The 24,279-nt window shown below is 37.6% G+C and overlaps 1 protein-coding gene across 1 annotated transcript in view; it reads left to right on the forward strand.

Annotated features, from left to right (window-relative positions):
* Positions 1-22,796, forward strand: part of SP7 (Sp7 transcription factor) — a 58,002-nt gene extending 35,206 nt beyond the window's left edge. Inside the window, exon 2 of the mRNA XM_044083909.1 lies at positions 16,442-22,796. Coding sequence (XP_043939844.1) covers positions 16,442-17,701 — 1,260 coding nt within the window. The 3' untranslated portion in view covers positions 17,702-22,796. The remainder of the gene's footprint in view (positions 1-16,441) is intronic.
* Positions 22,797-24,279: the final 1,483 nt, after the last annotated feature.

Below are 24,279 nucleotides of genomic sequence, written 5' to 3' on the forward strand. Positions count from 1 at the left end.
TATAATAAATACACAAAAAATGTTCATCCAGCCTCTACATAAAGTCACACAAAACAAGGGAATGCAGCACTTTGCTATATAAAATATCATTTATACTTCTCAGTTGTAAGGCATGTGTTTCTTTGTTGCAAAACACTTACTTTTCTCCAAGTACCCCATGAATTTATTCTGTTGTTCCTATATGAGGGCACTGCTTGAACCCTAATAAAAAGGCAAAGCGCCCTTAAAGAGCTGGGAACAGCCCAGTGTTGTACTTGCATCACACAGACTTTGCATTTGGCTTAATTCATCTGCACACATAGTGCAGTTGTGTTGCAATCTCCATTTGTGCAGCCTTTTCCATGTCGTGAAATACTGCACACTTTCTGTGCTGATGATCAAAGCTGCTTGATTTGCACTAAAAGTAGAATAAAGCTTTTTCAACTGGAAAGTTTGTAAATGAGTAAGTCATTTAATATACAAACTGCTTATAATATCTGACTTAACCTGTTAACTTTATCAACATGACATACAGTTCGGTTTTCCAGCAGTACATCATTTTCATTTCAGCAGTCTTTTCTTTAGTGCATACCTCCTTGTATGTACCTCCAGTGAGATTTACAGAAGTAATACATGTCATATGATAACGTAATACACTACATATTACTGTATGTCGTCTCTTATACTGGTTGAGAGGTTTCACTGCAACTAAACTGCTGCTTTAATTAAATTGCCAGCTTGACTGATGACTCTGCCAATAAAGTATGTTAATTTTAAACATTATAAATCATGTTTCAGATGTTTTACATTAAAAACAATCTTAGTTAGTCAACAGAAAGTTATTTTTCTTACAAAAATGTATTCCTGACACCCCTAAACACATAATCTGTAAATTTTTAATTGCAGCATTATAAAAATGGTTTGTAACTATTTTCTGTAATTAATGACTTAAGATACTTCTAGACAAGCCACAGTTTCCTATATTCAGAATGGTATCTTCCACTATCCACTTAAAGTTAATTAGCTTCTGGCCACATTTGCAGTTTTTTTAATTGCACTTGTATGGCAACATTCCTGAAATATGTTCACATTTTGATAAGAAGTCTCACCCACTGGTCTTTTTCAATAGAGATATCTGGGCAAACTTCAGAAACATACTACAGAACAAACTATCTCAGACTGAGGAGAGAAAATTTAGACATTAAAGGATGGTAATATATGTAAAACGATCACATCCGATTCACCCATTTTAGGGCACTAATACACGAGATGCATTTAATATGAGATGAACAAAATTTGTATGGTGATCACCACTGTACTTTTCTTAATCGGCTTTGATGAAGTCAGAATTTGTCAAATTTGTATTTTTTTTAAATCCCAGTTTTAAAGTGTTTTAGTTAAGTTCTAAGTTCAAGTTTACCAAGTGGGCAGAATTCACTAAACACCCCCCTTGTTCCCCCTGCATAGTTAATGGATTAGTAAGGCCAGAACTTGGGGCACATTGGATTGTCTCCTTACGCACTCATAGGTGGGTGTGTTTCAAACCCAAGATTTTCAGACCTGTTTTTGGTAAATCCCCCTTTTGATGAAACAGCTTCACTGAAGAGATTTTTGATTTTTTTTTATCAAATAATTGTTTGTTGACCTCAAAATGTAATGAAGTCTGCTTTGTATGTAAAATGTGAAATCTTCAAAAGTAAGTGATGCCTATAAGCCAACATAACTGTTAGTAAGAATACTGAAATAGCAGAGAGAGCGTTATGTTTCTGTTTTCTTCCTTTTTTTGGAAATTGCATATACATGCACATGTGCATACAAATTGTGTGTGTGTGTGTGTGTGTGTGTGTGTGTGTGTGTGTGTGTGTGTGTGCGTGTGTATAAAACAAAACTAAGCAAATAACTATTTAATTTGTTAAAAAATAACCTAATAACTGAGTAATAACTGAGTAACTGAATAATCTGAAAGATATCATACAACCCTACTCTTTTCAAGATCCTTCTGCTCTAGCAACAAACTACTTCTACACGTCACTAAAGCTAAAAACTCTGCAGAAGAATCTTTTTTTTCCAACTATACTTCCAAACTGTGGAATAACCTACCTAACTCATTAGTGGCTACTACTTCAACAGTACAATTTAAACTCCTAAAAACACACCTCACAAATTCCTGGCTCTGCACTTTAAACTCACTTGGATACCCCATTCATCTTTTCCACTCTATCAATGAGTTTCTTCCAACCCTCCCTACTAGTAATATTTGACCACTATCAGAAGGTGTTAACTGTACATAATTATATGTATATATTTACTATATGTCTACACCTGTATACTTCCGTACGGTGTTTGGTATTCACTCAGTAATGTCTTTGTAATAATTAATGTTAATCTAATTATGTTATTCAACCATTGTTTTTGTTGTACTTTATTTCTGCAGCTTTTCTCCCTGGGCTTCTGCTGATAAATGACATGTGTCCAGTCAGACATTCCTGGTAAACAAATGTAAAATAAAATAAATAGGTGTGACAATGACTAATAACGGAGATAAATATAAAATGTTCTAAATAGTTTGCTATTATGTTGCTTCTAGTTAAATTTATTGACAAATATCCAGCTGGGAAATCTCCATTCTCAGTGCTGTCATAGAAAGAAAATCTGCAGAAGTGAGTACATGAAGTCCTTACAAATAACAATCAAGTATGAGAAGATATGACAGCATACAGTGTGTCTTAGGCCAATGTGAACAGCAACAGTAGTATACATTACGTGCACATAGCAACCCTAATCAAGTTTGGTTGATTGTAAAGTTTATATGGAAACAAAGATACAAGACTTATATATAGGTACCAGATGATAACAGCAGAGGAAAAATGATCATAGCTACAACTCAAGGAAATGTAATCAGCTGCAGGGTGATGGTCAGTTGTAGTCTATGACCCAAGATTCATGACTCATCTGTTGACTGTTAACAGTAGTTGCAAGCTGACTGTTAAGAGTAGTTGCAAGGAAAAAAAAAACTTGTCTAAGACATAGTTGTTGCCAAAAGCTAAAGTATGGGTCAGTGTACTACTTAAAAATGCATGGTAATTGCACTCATTTTTGACATTTCCCTTTGTGTGTGTCTCTCTGTTTGTCTTGTCTGTGTGTCTCTCTCTGTCACCACATTTCATTGTCTGTCTCTCTTGCTTTGCCTTCCCCTTTGTGTGTGTGTGCCTCTCTTTTTTGCCTTCACCCTTGTGTGTGTGTGTGTTTCTTTGTCTTGTCTGTGTGTGTGTCTCTCTCTCTCTCTTTGTTTCCACCTTTCAATGTCTGTCTGTCTCTCTTGCTTTGCTTACCTCTTTCTGTGTGTCTCTCTCTTTATTGCCAGTGTGTGTGTGTGTGTGTGTGTGTGTGTGTGTGTGTGTGTGTGTGTGTGTGTGTGTGTGTGTGTGTCTCTCTCTCTCTCTCTCTGTTTGCCTTCACCGTTCTATGCCTGTTTCTCTGGCTCCACACTCTGAAGTCAATCAGGGCATTGAGCTACCTTCATTAGGTTGGGTTCTTAGGGTCATGAAATCCTGATGTACCATTTATTTGCTGCTGCAGTTATTATCATTCTTGTTTCTTCCTAAGTTAGCCCTCAGGAAAATAGTTCCTTCTGTACATGTTTTACACTTGCAGTAATCCCTCCCCCATGTTATTACTTATCTGGAAATGAATGAGGTTATTGGAATGCAACCTGTTTTCTACCTTACAAATCTATTGGCAAAGAAGATACTACAAGATAAATACTTTTCTTTGATGTCCCTGAGGCCAGGTTTGTTTCAACATCTTGCCCATTGTAAGCTGTTTCCCAAAGAACAGCATGTAAGAACTGCAGCTATTTTGAAAACACAGACATTAAAGAAAGGAAAATAAATAAACAACCCATGACCTCTGTACTCTGTACAATATCTTTATGCTGTATAAAATACTGAATCATCCATTATAGCATTTTTTAGTACATTTCTTTGTGTAACATGGCATTTCTTTGAAAAAAAACAGTGTACAGATTAGAATAACTGTTTTATCAAATCTTGTTGACATTAGTAAACCTGTTCATCATGAGAAATGTTATCCTGAGTTGATGTGACAATGCAACAGCAATACTGCTGCTTCCGAACGTAACTGTTTTTTTTTTTTTTTTTTTTTGCTGTTCTTTTCTCGTATTCATAGCAGTGCTGGTGACGTGCGTTTGTGCACACATTCCAGGTCATTGATAACTTGTCCCTCAATACAGACTTCGCACCCCACAATGCAGTTTCATTACTGTGCAATTGTTTATTCCTGTGCTGCGGTAGCATTGTCGTCTCGCAGTAAGACGCTGTCCGGTTCGATTCTCAGCTAGAGCGTCTTCTGCATGGAGACATGCGTGAATGGGCGTACCTTCGTTGAAGGTTGTGTGTCAGGGCTGGTAACTCGGCATGTAAAAATCAACTACCAATCATTAGCGGACCGGAGTTCTGCTGTGGCGACCCCTAACCGGGAAAAGCCGAAAGACACAACAACAACAACAACAATTAACAAAGTTGTACATTAAGAAGAGCTCTGAACGATTTACACCAACCCTTGGGTGAGAGATGGAGGAGAGGAGAGGGGCCAATTATGCTCCAATAAAGGGGAGCAAGAAAACACCAACAATGCAGAAATGCCTTATCATAACACCATCCATCTCCTCTCACAGAAATTTGCATTGTAAGACTTGCTCCCCACCTTCTGAGTGAATACTCTCAGTGTGGGATAAACTACTGCATTCCACACAGGCAGGAACAGGGTCCCTCAGAGAAGAATAGGCAACTAGTTCCTATGGAAAGACAGGCAGATGCAGTTACGACTAGGCGTTGAAAGAACAAAGAGGAGAAAGAATGACAGTACTCAGCCTTCACTAACTATGCAACACTATGTATAGGCATGTAAAGCATCCCTAACTGTGGGATTGATTAATTCCTGATAGACTGACAGAACACTGGCGAAGCTTGGAATTGGAAGCCAGACAAAAGCATTATTTGTCAAAGATAAATCCATGCAGCAAAAAAGGCAATTTAGTTATGTCAAAAATAACTAAATAATAACCCACACTAGTGAGCTGTGGATACATTACCTTGACAGGGTTTTGGGGAGAATTCCAGATGCTTTACTGTAGAAGTAGAACTGGTCAGAATGCCATGGAAGGATGGGGAACTCACAGGTAAGGGTGACAGGAATCTCTAAGGTAGAAAAATAATGCATTAGGTGTCCGTTTTCTGACAGCCAAGGGGAAAGAACTAAACAAAAATTCAGTCACCTGGATTTTAGAATGACTTGGCAGTACTGTCACCTGTTCACCCATTGAAGGAAATAATCCTTTGTTTGGGTAAGGAGTGACACATTGTTACTGCATCTGTTTGTGTGAAGGTGGCAGCACAGTAGCAACAGCCTGGACAGAAGTGACTGTAGGTGAGTAGGGAATATTAATACCATGTCTGATGGTGATTTCATTTCACAGAAACAGCTGGCTGTGTGGATATTTTACTGAGGTAAGCACATTGCACAAGGATTAAAGAGCAGTTAGCCTACTACTAATCTATAATCTATATGTTCTTCGTATTTTACTGTTGCAGTCATCACACTTGGGTTATCTGCCTGCAGGTAGCCCTCAGTCTGCCCGAATAGCAGAGACTTAGTATTTCTGCGTTGGATGCTGTCGCTTCTTCCATGATGTCAGGTAAGCACATTGCACAAGGATTATTTCTGTCATATGCTACACATCCTGTGATTATTAGTACCTGTCAGGCAGTGTGCTCTATAGCACCTTAGTTTATGCCATTTGGTCAGCAGCTTCACAAAGCAAGGACAAAACGAATGGTGTCCCCAAAAACAAGGGCTTAATGGCCTGAATTACTAAAGGCAGTCTGCTGTCCCCATAACACAAAGAAGAATAAGAAAAATGAGGGAGTGGAAGCAATAAAGATGAAGACCAATATTGTCCACTACTGACACTGAAGTGCAGCAGAAGTGGAAGCTGCACTCCTGAGTGTACAGTCCTTCAGATAAAAATTTAGATCAAGGCCCATCTTCCCGAGTTGGTGGTAGTTCAGGTGCATGTAAAAGATCCCATAACACTTATTGAAAAGAGTGGGGGACATTCCATGATGACCTGGCCAAATTTACCCTAGTTAGTATGATTACCATCAGGATTTTCCCCTGAAAAGAGGTCATTGATCTAGTGGGACTAACCTGGTCAAACAAAGTGAAGAAGAAAGGAAGATATGTGAAAGTAATAGAAGTGATGGTATAAAGTAATAAGAAAGGAAGATAATCTATAAGTCTTTTTTAATTACTTAGACACTTCAAATCACATGTTTTGGCACCAGGCAGTAATATCATTTGCCTTCAGATTATGGCTGAGTTGTGTTTTACAGCCACTGTTACATGTTGCCAGCACTGCTACGTGACATGAATGGCCAGTGCACAGTAGAGATATTGTGGGTAACTTCTGTTCCCTGTGTAAACTGAACTTCTGACATCTGCAACATGGCCGAACTAATAAAATAATTCTACACAATGTGTATTAATACTGCAAGGATATTCAAGCCTCTTCTATTCCCCTTCTAGCTCCTAGCTCTGAGACTTTGCAGTTTAACAGAAGAGTTAAAATGCCATTAGTCTGTCATACTCAGCTACTGTGTTTACATTATCCAGCAGGGGTTTCCTCATGCTTCTGTCAGATCAAATACATAGGGTTTATGTAGACAGTGCCTCTTTCTTGGCCTTAAGCAGTAGTAATGCAGGTCTGGCATTGGGCTGTAAAACCTCAACAATGGTTGACAGGTTGGGGGATGGGGCAAAGGTTACTTAGATATAAAAAAAGTCAAAATGAGTATAGATTTTCAATGATACTGTCAGTCTGATAAGTCAAACATATATTTCAGTGGAATGAATACATTATAACTGGATAATGCATTTTATAGGAGCTGCTAGTATACTTTTCTTACAGTGTGGCTGATTAATTCTTAGACTGTCTGTATTTTTTGTTTGCTTGCATCTTTGCTCATTTGGGATCCAAAATGTTATGCAGATTCTTTCTAGACTTCATTATTGTGTGAGCAGCCTGACTTGAGTGCAGGACTGCAAACTTTATATGAAATAGCTGAATTTAGCAGCACCGCCCCCCCCCCCCATTACTCCTTTTTTATCAATGTTTAGTTCTCTAGATGATTTCCATTAGTTGATCTTTTCCTTGCTTCTGCCAGGACTCAAAACCTCTAGTTGTTTACCTGTCCTGTGCAATTCTTACATCATTGTGGTTTGCTCTCTAGAGGCAGGTAATTTGGTCTAGAGGCTCAAGAATTTTTTCTAGAGTTGTTCAGTGGTAATGACACCAGGCCTGTGTATTCTTGCTGGAGATGTTTGACAAAGATCGTAGTGCCATTTTCCTACTTCTTCCAAGCCACTCAGTATGTAACAGCTGGATACATCTCTGAGTATATCTCACCCAGCCACTCAGTGTGTAACAGCTGTATTCATCTCTGAGTATATCTCACCCAGCCACTCAGTATGTAACAGCTGGATACATCTCTGAGTATATCTCACCCAGCCACTCAGTATGTAACAGCTGTATTCATCTCTGAGTATGTCTCCCCCAGCCACTCAGTATGTAACAGCTGTATTCATCTCTGAGTATGTCTCACCCAGCCACTCAGTATGTAACAGCTGGATACATCTCTGAGTATATCTCACCAAGCCACTCAGTATGTAACAGCTGTATTCATCTCTGAGTATGTCTCCCCCAGCCACTCAGTATGTAACAGCTGGATACATCTCTGAGTATATCTCACCCAGCCACTTAGTATGTAACAGCTGGATACATCTCTGAGTATATCGCACCCAGCCACTCAGTATGTAACAGCTGTATTCATCTCTGAGTATGTCTCCCCCAGCCACTCAGTATGTAACAGCTGTATTCATCTCTGAGTATGTCTCACCCAGCCACTCAGTATGTAACAGCCGGATACATCTCTGAGTATATCTCACCAAGCCACTCAGTATGTAACAGCTGTATTCATCTCTGAGTATGTCTCCCCAGCCACTCAGTATGTAACAGCTGGATACATCTCTGAGTATATCTCACCCAGCCACTTAGTATGTAACAGCTGGATACATCTCTGAGTATATCGCACCCAGCCACTCAGTATGTAACAGCTGTATTCATCTCTGAGTATGTCTCCCCCAGCCACTCAGTATGTAACAGCTGTATTCATATCTGGGTATGTCTCACCCAGCCACTCAGTATGTAACAGCTGTATTCATCTCTGAGTATGTCTCACCCAGCCACTCAGTATGTAACAGCTGTATTCATCTCTGAGTATGTCTCACCCAGCCACTCAGTATGTAACAGCTGGGGAACATCTCCGAGTATGTCTTACCCAGCCACTCAGTATGTAACAGCTGGATACATCTCTGAGAATGTCTCACCCAGCCAATCAGTATGTAACAGCTGGGGTACATCTCTGAGTATGTCTCACCCAGCCACTCAGTATGTAACAGCTGGGGTACATCTCTGAGTATGCCTCACCCAGCCACTCAGTATGTAACAGCTGGGATACATCTCTGAGTATGTTTCACCCAGCCACTAAGTATGTAACAGCTGTGGTACATCTCTGGTATGTCTCAGCATCTTCTCATTCTTCCTTAATCCTGTACCATTATCTGTTGTCACTTCAATGGTGGAATTGCAGTCATAAAAATAATTTTTCTAACTAAGCTTTTTCATCCAAAACCTGAAACAGGATTTTGCGATTTATATAGTTCTGAATAAGTTATTGTCTGGTCTGTTGGAAGAGAGGTTGCATCAGATGTCACAGTTGTTTTAAGTTATTCTCAATGAAAGGGTAGAGTTACTGGCTGGAAATGAAGAAGCTTTAGGCTTGGGCAGAAGTCAGGCCACTGTCAGTCTTCTGGCATTTACAGGCCATGATATGTTTCTAGGTGTTTACTAGGCTAGCACAAGGGCCTTTTTAAGCCTAGACATGCATCACAAATCTCTGACAAGTTCTGGTACCCGTGATAAGTGTAAGCAGGGGCTTGGGAGATGAAATATTTACAAGCAGTGGTCTGGGAAATTAATCATTTACAGGCTGTCTGTGTCCATTAGAGACATACGTGCCAAACCAGGGATGAATTTCCTGTTCCCCATCCAATTGTGTCCAAGTTACAGTTGACTTGAATTAGGGAGGAACTCTGCTTCACATCGATGAGGTGCCTATTCTACAGACAGGGCAGTCTCTGGGATATGTATCTGTGTCTCCAGCAGGCCCTATTTATATCACATGCAAGTTTAAGTCTTTAAAATGGGTAATTCTGGTGCTGTTTGTTTTGTGAATATGCAGGAGGTCCATCAGAGTGAGGTCTGACAATGCCTTGTATGCCAAGCATAGATCTCCCCTCAACAGCCTGTATGAGATAAAATACAGGGATAGGGCCTTGAGGCAGTCTGCATAGAACATGTTACTTATGCCCTGTATTCTTTTAGTGAGGAACCTCTGTGGATGTTCCAGTTGTTGGATATGTCTAGTTAGGTACATACTAAAGGGGGTATTGTACATAATGATAGGACTGATGAATACTAAATACAGTGGGATAATGACTTCCTTGGACCTTGATACCATACCATTGTTTATAAGTTGCACAGCATAAAATGATTTCCTTACTACTGTAGGTACGTGGTGCTCAAAGGCTAGATTACTGTTTATGTGTGACCTGAAGTCCCTGACTACTGGGTCACCTCTTAGGGGTGTGTTGCCAATATGATAGTTACCAGGGGTGGATGACTTCCTGAAGGATACTATTATGGATTTCCTGACATTTAGGTTTAGTTTGTGGCTCTGTCACCAGTTGTTTGTGTCAGCCCTTCCTGGAAAACATTTGTGTCAGTGGGGGATTCAATGACAGCTCCTAATTTGCAATTGTCTGCAAATTTTGTCAGCCAGAAGCCACTGACATTGGCCTTGACTTCTGAAAGGTAAATGACAAAAAGTAGTGGTTCCAGGACCGATCCATGAGGGAGTCCGCTTGTGACTGCCTCTTTGTAGAGGTGGACTCCCCAATTGTAACTTCCTGGGTCCTGTCTGTGAGCCAGCTGACTATCCATTGGGTGACATGAACAGTAAATGGTGCAAATTTTGAAAGTCTAACTAGGAGTAACAAAGTCTTTGAAAATGTCAAACATAGGAATATGCAAGGGCCCTAACTGCTTGCAATCAGTTTCTGTCAGCAGAACCTTTAGAGCTGGCTGGTCAGTGTAGTTTAAATGATTCAGCATGTGTGAGCTGAGGATAGCAGTTTTAGAAGTGGCCAACTTCTATGGGGTTTGAGGAGGTATCACATCTTGCACTGCTTGGATGTCCTTTGTATAGCTAATGGCATAAGATGCCAGTGGAAACATTATCTGGCATACTGCATGCTTACTACCAATGCCAGAAAGGCAAAACTGCTGGTAAAACACACCGCAGTAGGTTAGGACGGCATCTTCCCAAAGGGAATGAACTCGTAGGGCAACAAACCTGTTGTAGTAGCAGGTGACTAAAACTGTAATGTCACCAACAAATCAAGATGGGGCATGCTAGCAAAAACAAGCTGTAGCCACCTTGCAGGCAATGGGGGCTGTACTGCGTATTTGTTACCTGCTGCCCCCTGCTCAGGAGCTGAACCAAGCTGTGCAGAAGTGGAACAGATGGGAACACCTGGATGACATCAATAACCATCGCGGTCCATTTTTTCGCAAGAAATTCAGGACCTCAGTATTCTGTTTTCTGCAGGAGGCCAGTGCTTCTGGTCAACACGAGCTTTGCTTATCTGAGAGCATAGGGTTAACAAGTTTCATACAGTCATCATGGGTTTAACCCCCTCCCCCAATCCCCACTTGTATTCTTTGTATCCATGAGCAAATCCCTTAAGCAGTCCTATTCCTACTGAGTTGACTTACTTGATTGACAAAAATTTAAAAAAAATACAGATAAATGCTGATGCATACAAATTGCAAATTAGAAAAACAGAAGCAGGATACCGTCTGCAGTAGAAGATGAAACCTATAAACTGCCTGGTGGTTTCCAGGATACCTGTTTTGAGACCTGAAAAATAGTCTGCGTATTTAAGTTATTGCTGCCTTCTGCAGCTTTTGTGGCAATTTCTTTATATGGCTGTTTGTATGAGTATATTGGCAGTGGATCAGTTTACCTTCAACCCAGATGCAGACCCTCTATATATTTAATTTCAAAACAAGACATATTCATAAATTAAAGATACAACTGGTAGTGAGGCATCTGACCTTCATATTTCTCCATTTAAATGTATTTCCTACTGTTACTTTAAGTAGAATCTGGAGACCATGCCAGCAGTAAGTGTAAAAGGTGGACAGGGAGGACAGCTACAGCTATTTGAGAAATGCAAAGCAAATAGTTTAAGATAAGTAATACGCAAATGTGGAATGCCAGAACGCTTATGAAGCAATGGTTATAAGTAATTAAAAGGACTGTGAAAGTCTGAAAGAGATAAATTAAACATTTCAATAAGATGGAATATCTGAGTACTACATACAAATGGTTACTGCCTTTTAAATTGTACTCATCCCCATATAATCCCATCTTTATTGCACATCTTGAAGCAAGCTGTAATGTGTTTGACACCTCATCGGTTATAAATAAAAACTACATAAGCAGAATTATCACATATCACTTTGTAATAAGTAGTTAAACACATTGAGTGGCAGAAATGTTTTCCTTTCCTAGTCAAATACTTAAAAATAAAAACTCCATAAGCAAAATTATCATAAATTATATTTTATATGAAGAAGTCAAATGCATTCAAAGTGGCAGAAATGAATGCCTAAAAGGTGCTACATGTTTGAAGAACAAAGTTTCCTGTGATCTGAGATGGAAACATTTCTCTGTAGGCATGCAAGTTCTTTGCAAAAATATACTGTCATCAAGAAATGTACAAAACACCAGTTTTCAGGTTGTATCAAGCCATATTCATGACAGGTTCACATGAAAACAAACTAAAATACTTGGATAAAATTGAAGTGTAAAATTATAAGGTGTGGCAGTTCCATGAGTAAAGGCATAAGTAAGTGAATTTATGCAGAGCCTTTTGAAATGCTTGACAGTTTTGAATAAGATTATAGAGATGCTGGCTTCTCTCCACATACAGAATGTGACAGCAGTAAACTGGTAGATTGTTAAATACCAGTGTTATTTAGTGCTGTTTTTTAATGCAAGTTACCTACATAAAAATCACTTCAGTCTTTGTAGTGATACCATAGTAACCTGCAAGCGTAATCCCATTGAGTTTTTACAGTGCTTCTTTGTTATTTTGTCCAAACCTCTTATACCATTACTACTAAAATAAAGCATGCAGTACATATAAAGGGGAGCTTTATTGTGCTATTTCCCATGTAGTGGCGTAATAAACACACACACACACACACACACACACACACACACACACACACACACACACACACACACACACACACACACACACACATACTCTTTCATCTTGGGCTGCAAAAGTAAATGAAAAAAAAAACACTTAAGCCCTTATTGACATCTATATTATTTTCTATATACTAATAAAAACAAAATTTGACAGTACAGAAATATTTAACTCTGCAGTGATAAGAGTAGAGTACAGAAAACAGATAATTGCCCTGTTTCCAAATCATTACCATGAGTATCTAGTGTAATAAGTTCACTAGTTATATTGCTTCCTCCTTGTCAATAATCAGAAAGATTCGTCCTGTTTGCCAAATAATATGACAGTTTTGTTTCCGATCTAACTGTAGTAATCATACATATATTTTTTTTACTAAATATTTTGGCAAGTAGTTGACAGATGTAATTATTAGCTGAAAAGGTAAAGTGTTGAAATATTTCTAGTGCAGATGCAAAGGCTCTGACACATGAGTTTTTAAAGTCCTACACCACTCTGAAAGTAAAGTAGTCATGCATGTAAGTACATGCAGGGGAAAACAGAATACACCCAAAGCAAGAAGAAAAACAACAGTCTTATTTTAAACCTAGTTGTGGAACTGAGCTCTATATTTAGCTTTTTTTTTTTTTTTTGGTACACAGACTATGAAAAAAATTTAAGCCGCTAAGTTTGCCTTTCCATTACTTTTGGAACATTCTGAAAGAAAGAAGATCAATTTCTGAAATGGAGGGTTAGATACGAAGAAGCTGTTATTTTATACGGGTGTTTCTTTTCAATGTTAAGTTGTTGATGTTAAGTGCATTCTAGTAAGTTACTGAGAATTATAGTCCTTCATAATACCAGACATTAGAGTTTAATGGTTTACTATTAAATGTTCGAATGCACTCCGTGTGAACGGCGACCCCATCGACGCGTTTGCACGAACCGAAACACCGAAACCGTTTCGATAGCGAACCGAAACCGCGAAACTCTGACGATCGACATTACCGGCCGCGCAACACCTCCACACCCATGCTACCATGGGTCGGATGGGGGCGAGAATTTGCCGTTCGCACATCTGGGCGTCGGTGTAGTGACGTTCGCAGTTCCGCGTTTGGGCAATGCGCGTCGCACAAAACGGGATCGACAATTTGATAGTAAACCGAGTTTAATACGTCTTTTTGTTCAGAAAATTCATGCTGATGCAAAACCTGCTCTTCTATTAACTTTACAAGTGAATTAGAGGAATATTTAAAAAAAAATGTCCCTGATTTTTGATCTTAACCCCCCCCCCCCCAATTATTCTTGGCTTTGTCCCTAATTCTTGAGCGAGGAAGTTGTTAACTATGGTTGTAGACGTTTTTTGCTTGGTCTTTATGTAGTATATATTATGGAATGCTACAGCAAAATATACTTGGGAGTTTGTACGTGCTTCATCTCTTAATGCACAAGTCGATCTGCTTACTGTTTCTGAACTGTAAACTATCTGCATCTCAGGATTTGTGTATATCTATTCTTTTTATCATCACCCCTTCTAAATGTGATGCAGTGCTTAGCATTGCTGCTTCACATCAGCTGTTGGTTGTCTGGCCCTTCATGTGTCCACAGGGCTTAAAACCATGTGTCTTAGTTTCCTGAACATCCCAGAAAGATGTATATGGACTAAGTGGTGATTGCCAGTAGCTGTGCATGCACAGTGTGAGTGAGTTGTGACTGTCCATGTCTGTGTGTCCTGTAATGGACTTGCATCCCTTCCACAGTAGTTTCACTGCATTAATCGGTCTGAGTGCTGGGAAAGTCACTCGCCTGTGACTTTGTACAGGATAAAAGCAGATACTAGTGAAAGCAAATTAGTAAACTTATAATAAGCCTGTGTCCAAAGTGGTAAATATAACCTCATACATTTGTCAGTTGTCAGGTTTCTAACTCAATATTCAGAAGACACTGATTTATTACGAGCATTTTAGCAGTGAAGCAGTGAACACATTTACATCACAGCCAAAAGCAGTGGTTGCTGTGAGGCTGTGCTTGTTAACAATGCACATGATGAGTGAGGGTGACAGGGCTGGGTCTCCTCATACCTAAGTGAACCACATTGTTATTTTTCCTCCCAAATGTTACTTTTTTCATTGCTCGTGCTGTTTCTGATATTTTGGTGCCCGTGATGTGTACTGTACTTTAATAATCAGTTTTCTACTATTTGGCTGACAGCAGGAAACTACTCTGTATCTAAATAACTCTTTATGAGTCCTTCCATGTATATGTGTATATAGCTATACTCATATTTCTGCATGAGTATGGTTTGTGCATGTAATGGTGCTCTATCAGCAGGATAAAGTATGTATCTGTTTGTATATGATTCATCTGCAGTATACAAACATAAAAATCAGTTGGAGGAATTTATACAGCTGGTGTTTTCACACAGTCCCAACATCTCAGTTATCCTTAAAGAACAACCTAAATGCAACATTTTCTTTCCACAGAATATTTTCTATCCCATACATTTACGTATTAAAAGCATGGCTCAGTATTGTTTCCTCACTCTGTGACATTTCTGTCCTAGACTTTTCTCTGTGCGCACCATGCTAACTAAGGCTGAATTAAACCTCATGATACCTTCATTAAGTATCCATCAGTCTTGTTATTGCATCACAATGACGATCACATCTGAAAATATTTTGCTAAGGAAAACAACCATTTTTTTATTTCATAACCCTGATTCATTGATTCTGCAGTGTCATAAAAAGCTTGAAAAAAGACTTATTATGCACTGTTATAAAAAGCTGCATTTGCTCCCTTTCCTTGGGTCATCAAACTTTTAAATCATTTATAGCCTGAAAATGAATAAACCTGATAAAAACTAAGGAATTTCATTAATTAGCTGAGCTTTGCAAACCAGGAAATGTTACACTCATAAGGAAGGCAGAGCTGAAGCCCACAAAATATCACTTTTTAAAAGTTTTTTTTTATCTGAGTTATTTATTTATTCCTTCTTAAGAACTTTTCATAGGTGGTGTAACCCATATTTAGGAAATATATATGTAAGTGTCACATAAAAAGTCACCAACATTTTTACTAAGGATTCTTAAAGTTGACAGTATTTCTTACTAAATGAATAGGACTGAGATCTAACAACACAGATCAGGGCTTTATGATCTCATCAGCTATGCACTCACAGTTCAAGAAATGGGCAAGGAATAGCTTTCCAAGTAAAAAAAAAAAAAAAGATGATGTCAGCATGTCTGCTCCCATGTGGGCATTCAGGTTTAAGAAAAAATATAATTAGTAATGCATAGTTATTGTGGTGCTGGCAGGTTTAGATAGTGTAGAAGTTCATGGTAGGAATAAAAAAATGGTTATAGACAAGTAGATAGTTTTTTTTTTCATTTTTGCTTGTAGTGTTCATTATCTTTCTGTCTTTACTATATCCTCTACAAGTAAGTTTGCATCCCTCAGATATAGTGAATCACTTTTATTTTCACATGCCATTCTTCTGATACCCACTTATCTACATCAAAAATGAGTAATGCAGTCTGTAACCACACGTGTAACATCGACTAATTCTTATTGTTGCATGCACAGTGTATTCCCATAACAGACATTCTAGAGCAACAGTGGATATTAACTGTTGCATTAAATGATTTTGTTATAGTAAACAAGCTCAGTTGTAGCATGTTAAAAGTGTGAAGTTTGTAAGAGCTGTGCAATTGAGTTACAGCTATGCAATGATGTTACAGCTATGCAATGGTATTACAGCTATGTAGTACAGTTACAGCTATGCACTGGTGTTACAACTATGCAATGGAGTTACAGCTATGCAATGGTGTTACAGCAATGCAATGGTGTTATAGATATACAATGGTTAAATTGCCATGAAAATAAAATCAGACTGTATTTTAACTCTCTAGGTTGTTTTCTAAATAAACTGCATATGGTGTATTTTATTATGTAATGCTTGTGACTATTTATAATAATGCAATTATATTTCTCCATTTTTATCTAGGAAGAAGTCAGATATGGTTCAAGCCCACTGGCCATGTTAACTGCTACCTGCAATAAATTTGGAGGAAATAGTCCAATCAGGGATTCTGCTACTCCTGGTAAACCAGTCCATAATTCAGGAAAAAAGCTGTATTCTCTCAATTCAGATATTTCCATTTCCAAAAGCAGAACACCTGACATGATGGGGGATTCCTACACAAGTTTTACCACAGGAAATGGCCTCATGTCTCCCTCTGCAAGCCCACAGGCCTCCTCTACCTACAGCACAGATTATAGTCCATTTTCACATTCATTCCAAACACCTTCTGGTTCTCCAGAGCCTTCATTGCTTGTGTCCAAGAGTCATACAACTGCTGAGTGCTTACCTAGTGTATATACTTCCTTGGATGTGGCACATACTTATGGACCCTGGTATAAAGCTGGTATTCATCCTGGTTCTAGTAATTCAACTGCCCCTTGGTGGGATATGCACTCTAATACTAACTGGCTCACTGCCCAGTCTCAGTCTGATGGTCTTCAAGCTTCTCTACAATCTGTGCCAACTCAGACATCCATTAACACACAACTATCCAGTTATAACTCAGACTTCACAACTTTGAGTCCTGCCCCCTACCCTACAGTAGGAATTGGCTCTTCATCTCATCTCCTTTCATCAGGACAACACATGCTTTCTCAAGACATGTATAAACCTAAACCAGTTTCCAGTAATTCCCTGATGGAAGGCTCAATAGGACTCAAATCATCAAGAGGAAACTCATTTGGTGGTACAACAAGGTCATCATGTGACTGTCCCAACTGCCAGGAACTTGAACGACTGGGTGCTTCAGCTGCAACTTTGAGGAAGAAGCCTATCCATAGCTGTCATATCCCAGGCTGTGGAAAAGTCTATGGCAAAGCATCTCACCTGAAGGCTCACCTGAGGTGGCATACTGGAGAAAGGCCTTTTGTCTGCAATTGGCTGTTCTGTGGCAAGAGATTTACAAGGTCCGATGAGCTGGAACGGCATGTCAGAACACATACTAGAGAGAAGAAATTTACCTGCATGCTCTGTAACAAGAGGTTCACCAGAAGTGACCACCTGAGCAAACACCAGAAGACCCACACTGAGACTGGAGGAGTTAAGGCAGTAAATGAAGGAGAGGCTGATAGAGAAGATGGAGCCACAGCAGGTTCTCCCACCAGTAGGATGCAAGAGGGTATGTCCAGCAATGATGATAAAGCAGCTACTAGCGCAGAACAAGGTGGACTGCTGGAAATTTAAGGATCTGTCAGAAATTTGGAGTGTTTGATATAATATTAATTAAAATAAAATATTGGAAGTGCTCTGGGATTGTACATACAGAGAAGGAGCAAGAACTCAACAGTATGCAATTTGCAGGAAGATGGAACAGAATATTTTCATCAAAGCAATAACCAAGAGAAAGACATTTAGATGGAGACATTCAGCATCTCCTAACAAAAACTTGTCTGGGCACAAGTGTCCATATTTTTAAAAGTGTTGAGTAAACTATTTCTATGAAGGTTGGAACTTGCTACGGACAGCAAATATTTCTCCTGAAGTGCCTGGACATCCATGTGCTCTTGCATTTAATTTAATCTATAAATGTAATAATTCTATTTATGTGTTAACTTATAATCATTGTATTGGCCTGCTTTCAAAATAGATGCTGAAACATAACTTGAAGGCAAACACTAAAAACTGAAAAATATTTAACATGTTTTTAGAAATGCCTGAAGAAATGAGATCTTGGCACAACACATGGAAAACAAATGCAGGCTACTTTTTGTCCTTTGTAATGTGTTGGATAATCTGTAATTCAGAGATGGGGGAGTTTAATTGCTTAAGGCATTAATTGTAATAAAATTAAAAGTATACTTGATTTGTATCTTAAAAGGAAACATTAACTCAGAACATAAGAGATGATGACGTATACATGTGTATTCATTTCTTTTTGTCATCTTTTTTGTTATTTGGCTTCGTCACCTCATCCTCATTTTAACTAGTTTATATAAATTTTGCTCATTTCAATTTTCCTCATTTGTCATGTCTGTTCATTTTGTTTTTATTTAAGACTAACCTTTTAACTTCATTTCAGTTTCTTGGTTGTTAATTCATGTTTCTCATTTACCCCAGTGTGTTCTTTCTTTCTTCCTTTCCTCCATAATGCACTTTCTCTATCTTTCATTATTTTTATTTTTTTCTAACTCTGTTCCATCAGATTCAGTTCTCCCTCTCTTCTCTTTTTGAATAGGTCAACCAGACTATAAAAAGCCAGCAAACTCTGATTATATGTGATATTAATAAAAAACATCTTATTCAAATCCAAATCTTTAGCTTCTTCTCTAAGGATCAAGCAGCAGGGGGCTGTGATATGTAGGTAGTATGAAGTCTGCCCTTTATGTACATTAAAGTAAATACTTGTACAGAACAAATATGTCATTTTTTATCAGAATGCAAAAGAATATTAACTGAGTGTGTCAGGCCACCCATAATGCTTCAAATAGGGTACAGGTCATATACTATCAGTAAAAGTTTTATGACATTAGCAGATGTAACAGTGCACTGTGATTGATGGAATGTAATTGTGTAGTTGTGGTGTTACTTCTAGTAAATTGTATGTCATGGGTAATTACCTACCTGAAGATTTACTGCTATTTCTAAACAGTTAAAAGAGATAGTTTCAATCACAGCACTGCATTTTAGGGTGTGCATAACAAAGGGGTAATTGATTATGTGCATAAGTAATGAATATTTTTTTCCTTAGGTGTGTAAAGCCATTCATATCCTGTGTCCTGTTATGATTTATTAATTTAATGAAGTAAGAAAGAAGAACATCACCAAAAATTATGTTAAACTTGTTTTTACTTTAGGATGGCAAAAAAGTATTTTTACTGCTTAGGTATTTGTCAGTGGCCTTTTACAAATGGAGTACAGAAACAAAATTAACTTAAGTTTTATTTCTTGTTTTTAAAAATAAATTGTAATTGAAAATATGCTGCAACAAGTTAGTACTTTGTGTTAACTTGAGATATTTCCTGTTTCATTTTAATTGAATTGCTATGCAACATATACGTTCTTAAAGCTGCAATATTTGTTAATATGTGTACAGCTGGGTGCACAACATTTTTTCGGATGAAAACATCTATCTACTAATTTTCATATTTTTTTTCTGAATTATTTATTGTACATTGCAACAGTTCTGAAAGAAGTTACTACTTTACTAAGTTAACAAAAAGCAAATTAAGTGCATTGGTGCTCAGTTTTCTGTTTTTTTTTAATATAAAGTACATACCAGTACAGTCTTGTAATACTTTTACATATTACAAATGAACAGCATAAAATGAACTAAAACAAGAGATTCACTTGTAGTTGGTAAGAAGTAATTCATTATAGTTTCTGAAGTATACAATATAAAAGCTGAAATTAAAAAAAAATCATAATTTTTAAGACAAGAAACGTATGCTATGTATACAGTTTATACTAGCAAATACAGTTAATTTATTTTCTTTATACTTTGAAAATTTAAAAAGGCATTTTTGTTTTGCACTTTTATCTTCAGCTCATAGTATTTTGAGTCTAAAAGAAGTCAAATTCAGTATTTGTAAGAAAATCAGACTGAGCAGCTGTTTTGTAAATAAGTATTTTAAAGCCTTAAGGTATACCTTTAAAAATATTTATTTTTTTACAATGCTGTGTAATTATTTACATCCCAATTTAGTTTGAAGATTTGTATGGGTCCTTTATATTCTGAAATAATGGTGGTAAACCCTCCATTCATCTGTTTTTATTTTTATTAACCACTAGAGAAGGTGTTTCCCAGCACCCCTGTAACAGATTTCATTAAGACTAATTACTAAATGAGGCTTAATCAGTTGTGCTTCTAAAGACCATTCACAGTATCTAAGAAACTATAGCTTTCTATATTCTTAGCTATCAAAAGCCCAGCTGGAATGCATTGCAATTTCATAAAAAATACAATTTGTTCTTGGAATGGATAATTTCAAATTATGAAATAGGAATCATGGCTAGGCTTAAGGAAAGCATAGCCAGGCTTAAAAAGGCCCCTTGCCTCAGTAACCTAGTATTCTTCTATGATACGATTAAATGTAGGGTCATTGTACTTCCACAACTTGTGAAGCACTTGACTGTTGGCTTTATATGTTTTAGTTTTCCCTAAGAACTACTTATTTCCATAGAACTGCATATACGACCTGCATATACATTGAGATGGCAGTTCCCAAAAGCCATATCTGTATTGCAAGACTTCAAGCAAGTGAATGACCTGAATTGTTACTCCTAAGTTATCTTTTGGCATGTGTGCCTTATCTTATTGCAAAATCACAAAATAACAAAATGTAAACTCTGTAATATACTTTCAAATAAAAATAAAATTCCAGGAAATGGTGCTTTTGCACCTGAAGAAAATGTTTCATAACATTTGGACATATCAATGTTACTATATAAAATATTACACCCACAAAGCATTAGAGAGTTTAGTTCCCAGAATTTGATGATGTAGGCTGGGCATTTTCGCTAAGTGTTGAGAGACGATAACAACTCATTCTAGGCAGAAAAGCTGAGCAGCTTAAGCTATTTGCTTGCATAAGACCTCTGCTTAAAGAGCTGCATCAGTCCCTCCTTTTGTTTATCACAGCAACTAGGATGGTAGTTTTTCTTTTCTCCATTAAACGCGTATATTCTTTTCAACATCTTAGATGTATTATAAAATGTTTAGTGCCTATTTGTATTGTTATGACTCAGTGCTAGTGGCAAACCATATAAGATATTACCCTTTCATTTGGGATAGTCGATGGGTCCAGCAAATGCCCTTGTGCCTGAATTCCCTCTCTCTGAAAAGGCTTTAGTGACTTGGCTAAATACGTTGCTGACTTCCCCATTTATTGCACCAAAAGTACATTATGATTTGAGTATATATAAATGATTATGTAGGCATTGAAATGTGTGGGCTGGTACAATCACTGCCTTCTTTTACATTAAATGTATTGTTTCTTTTGTCAAAAGTACAATATTTTTCAGTAAATGGGGAATGATCCCCATTGGTTTCGAGGAGTAACAATTTGCAGGTGGTGTTATATTTCATGAAGCAGAGGACTGTGTGCCCTAGTAGAAAGTAATGACAGTAAATTCCACTTCTCATACTACGTAAATAACGTGGCTTTAGAGTGGCATGGGTGTGAGAATTTCAGTTATGCTTTTCTGAGTATTTCCCCTGTAAAATGTGCTCTAACCAAGCAGATTGGCACAGTTTGCTGTGATATTGTTAACATGGAGTTGTGCAGCCTTTTACAAGCCAATGTAAAATAAGTCTTGTTGTCACAAATGTCTTGGATAATGGAAGCAAATGCCTGCACCAAATGTGTAGAAGAGACAATCATAATTTCCCTGCCTCTGGTTAAAAATTGTTGTACAGTTCTGTGAAAGCAGCCATAAATCTCATCCCACATTCTTCCCAGGAATTTGCATTGTTAGTGTTTTCCTGTCAGTTTCTCCCACTCTATCAATGGGTGCAACATCCCTCACCCCTACTCTAGGGCAAAGTTCTTAGTTTTTCAACCCATCAGCTACAAATTATGTAAAGGAATATTATCTGTCGTAAGAAAAAAAAATGCCCTACATCTACAAAGCCTTTAGAAGGAGTCAATAAGTACAAAAAATGCTTAATCCAAAGATATCCAGAATGCTTATAATATTAAGGAACACAAAGATTTAAAAGATTCCAACCCCAATTTTTCCACTAATAACAGTGTATTTACAAGGTTATAAGCTTGAAGTATATTTACGAGGTTATAAGCTTGAAGTAAGTCTCTTCTTTTTAGAGCAGTTGTGTTCATTTCCTGACCTTTATAAACTTCTTGTGATTTCACAGTTATTTCTGTGACAACAAAAGTCTGTTGCTTTGGCAAGGAGTTACTACGATACAAAAAGCTGATGCCCTGGCTTTGTGCACTTTACAATGAAATTAGCAAGTAGGTGATGAACTATAAATAGACTAAAATGAACTGCATGTAAATACTACATTTCTCAAATATTTTTTTTTTTTTTTATGACAAGAAAATTTGTTTAAGTGAAGTAAGATTAAAGAGTATCTGTGATGATATTGGGGGAACTGTTGTTGGTTTCATGCTGGAAAGAGTAAGGCATTTGTATGTGCATGTGTTTTAAGATGTGCCAGCAATGAGTAAAATGGCCACTACTGATTGGATGGTTAGCAAACTGATTTTGCAGCATGCAGTAAACCATGTAGTATGGTGACACTAAGGAGTAAGGAGCACTGCAGAGAAAAGCAAGTTGAAAAGAGGGTTCCCTAATGAAATGCCAGCACTCGAAATGCTGAGGCTGAAATGCTGAAAAAAAATTACAGAAAACCCTGAGAAGAGCAAAACTCAAAAATTGCCCTTCTTCTTAAAACTTCTTTTTGCTAGGGGGTAAGCCCTCCTGCACCCCACATGAGGAGGGCAAGCCCTCCACATACACCCCAAACTTATATATATCAACTCTGAGATGGCCATACCTTGGAGGAAAATGGAATATTGTTTGAAATGGCATCTCGGACTTGGTATGTACAAGTCCAATTTTTAAGCCATTCAGTCTCCACTTTTGGGGACTTGCTCTAGCAGGTCCCAACTTTTTGAATGGTTTCCAGAAAAGAGACCTTCTCCAGAGATCTGAGAAATGTAAGGAAAGAGAAGTTAAACTACAGGAGTAAGTTATAAAGCCCATCACTGGCCCTCTTCAAGAGAAATCTTGATGAGTGGATGGGTAATAGAAAGTTCACCCTGGGGATCACTGCAGTGGGTCTACTTTATAGAGACACTGGGAACTCACGTCGGGCAGCACGATGCCAGGGCACTTCTATGGGCTAGGCTTGTAAAGGTTCCAGAGCCATTAGCCTAGTACACACCTATGAACCTATGTTATAAAGCTTGTGTTTTATATGAACATTGTTAATGGAAATGAAATTTCATTGTACAGATTTTTGAAACTAGGGAAGCCATGATAATACTTTTTAAATTATGACCCATTTTTCCATTTTTTCAATGATACTTAGTACTAATGTTAAACTAACACAGTTTTGGTGCTCAGGCTCAAACATGTCTATGCTACTTCTAGAGTTGGTTTACACTTTGATTTCCATTGTCTAGTAATTGTATGATTGTCTATGCCATATGTGATAATTTAATAAAGGTGTTTCTTGTTTAAAATAAAACATGTCTATGCCTTCTAACTACTACCCACAAGCAGCGATTCTGTAGTTAAAAATGGATGCATTCTATAATGATGTAACACATCTCTTCCTCTGCCTTTTATTGTTTACATCAACTATGCAAAAATCCAGTCATATTTCTGCTGGATTATGTATGATCTACTTTGTGAGTCTTATGTATTTTAACATACTACACAAGCGGGTGGTTCTAATTTAGTAAAATGTGTTTCGTTCATTGCTTTGAACTCTGAAAAATACAGACTGTAAATGGCAATATTAGTGAGGAAGGCTGCAAAGATAGGTTTATGCAAAAACTGAAACCTAAAAATAAAAATTCCTAACTGATCTTAAAATATAATTTCTTAAAGGACAACTGTGGTCAGAAACTAAAAAAAAAAAATCTTGATGTTCTGCGCTGCAATAATGTCCTACAGTACTTTAATTATTACTGTTTAATTGTTATTTTGTTTTAACCCAAACTTGCCAGATGATATGGACATAACAAAATGCTTTCGTGTATCACTAAGCCTTCTCTTTCTCATGGTATACTCTATGTTCTCAGAATTGAGACTCTACTGCCCTGCCTTCGAAACACAAAATGTTTGTATTTATT

The sequence above is a fragment of the Protopterus annectens genome, chromosome 9.part0 (genome assembly GCF_019279795.1).
Source record: "Protopterus annectens isolate FY-2018-M chromosome 9.part0, PAN1.0, whole genome shotgun sequence".
Lineage (NCBI taxonomy): Eukaryota > Metazoa > Chordata > Ceratodontiformes > Protopteridae > Protopterus > Protopterus annectens.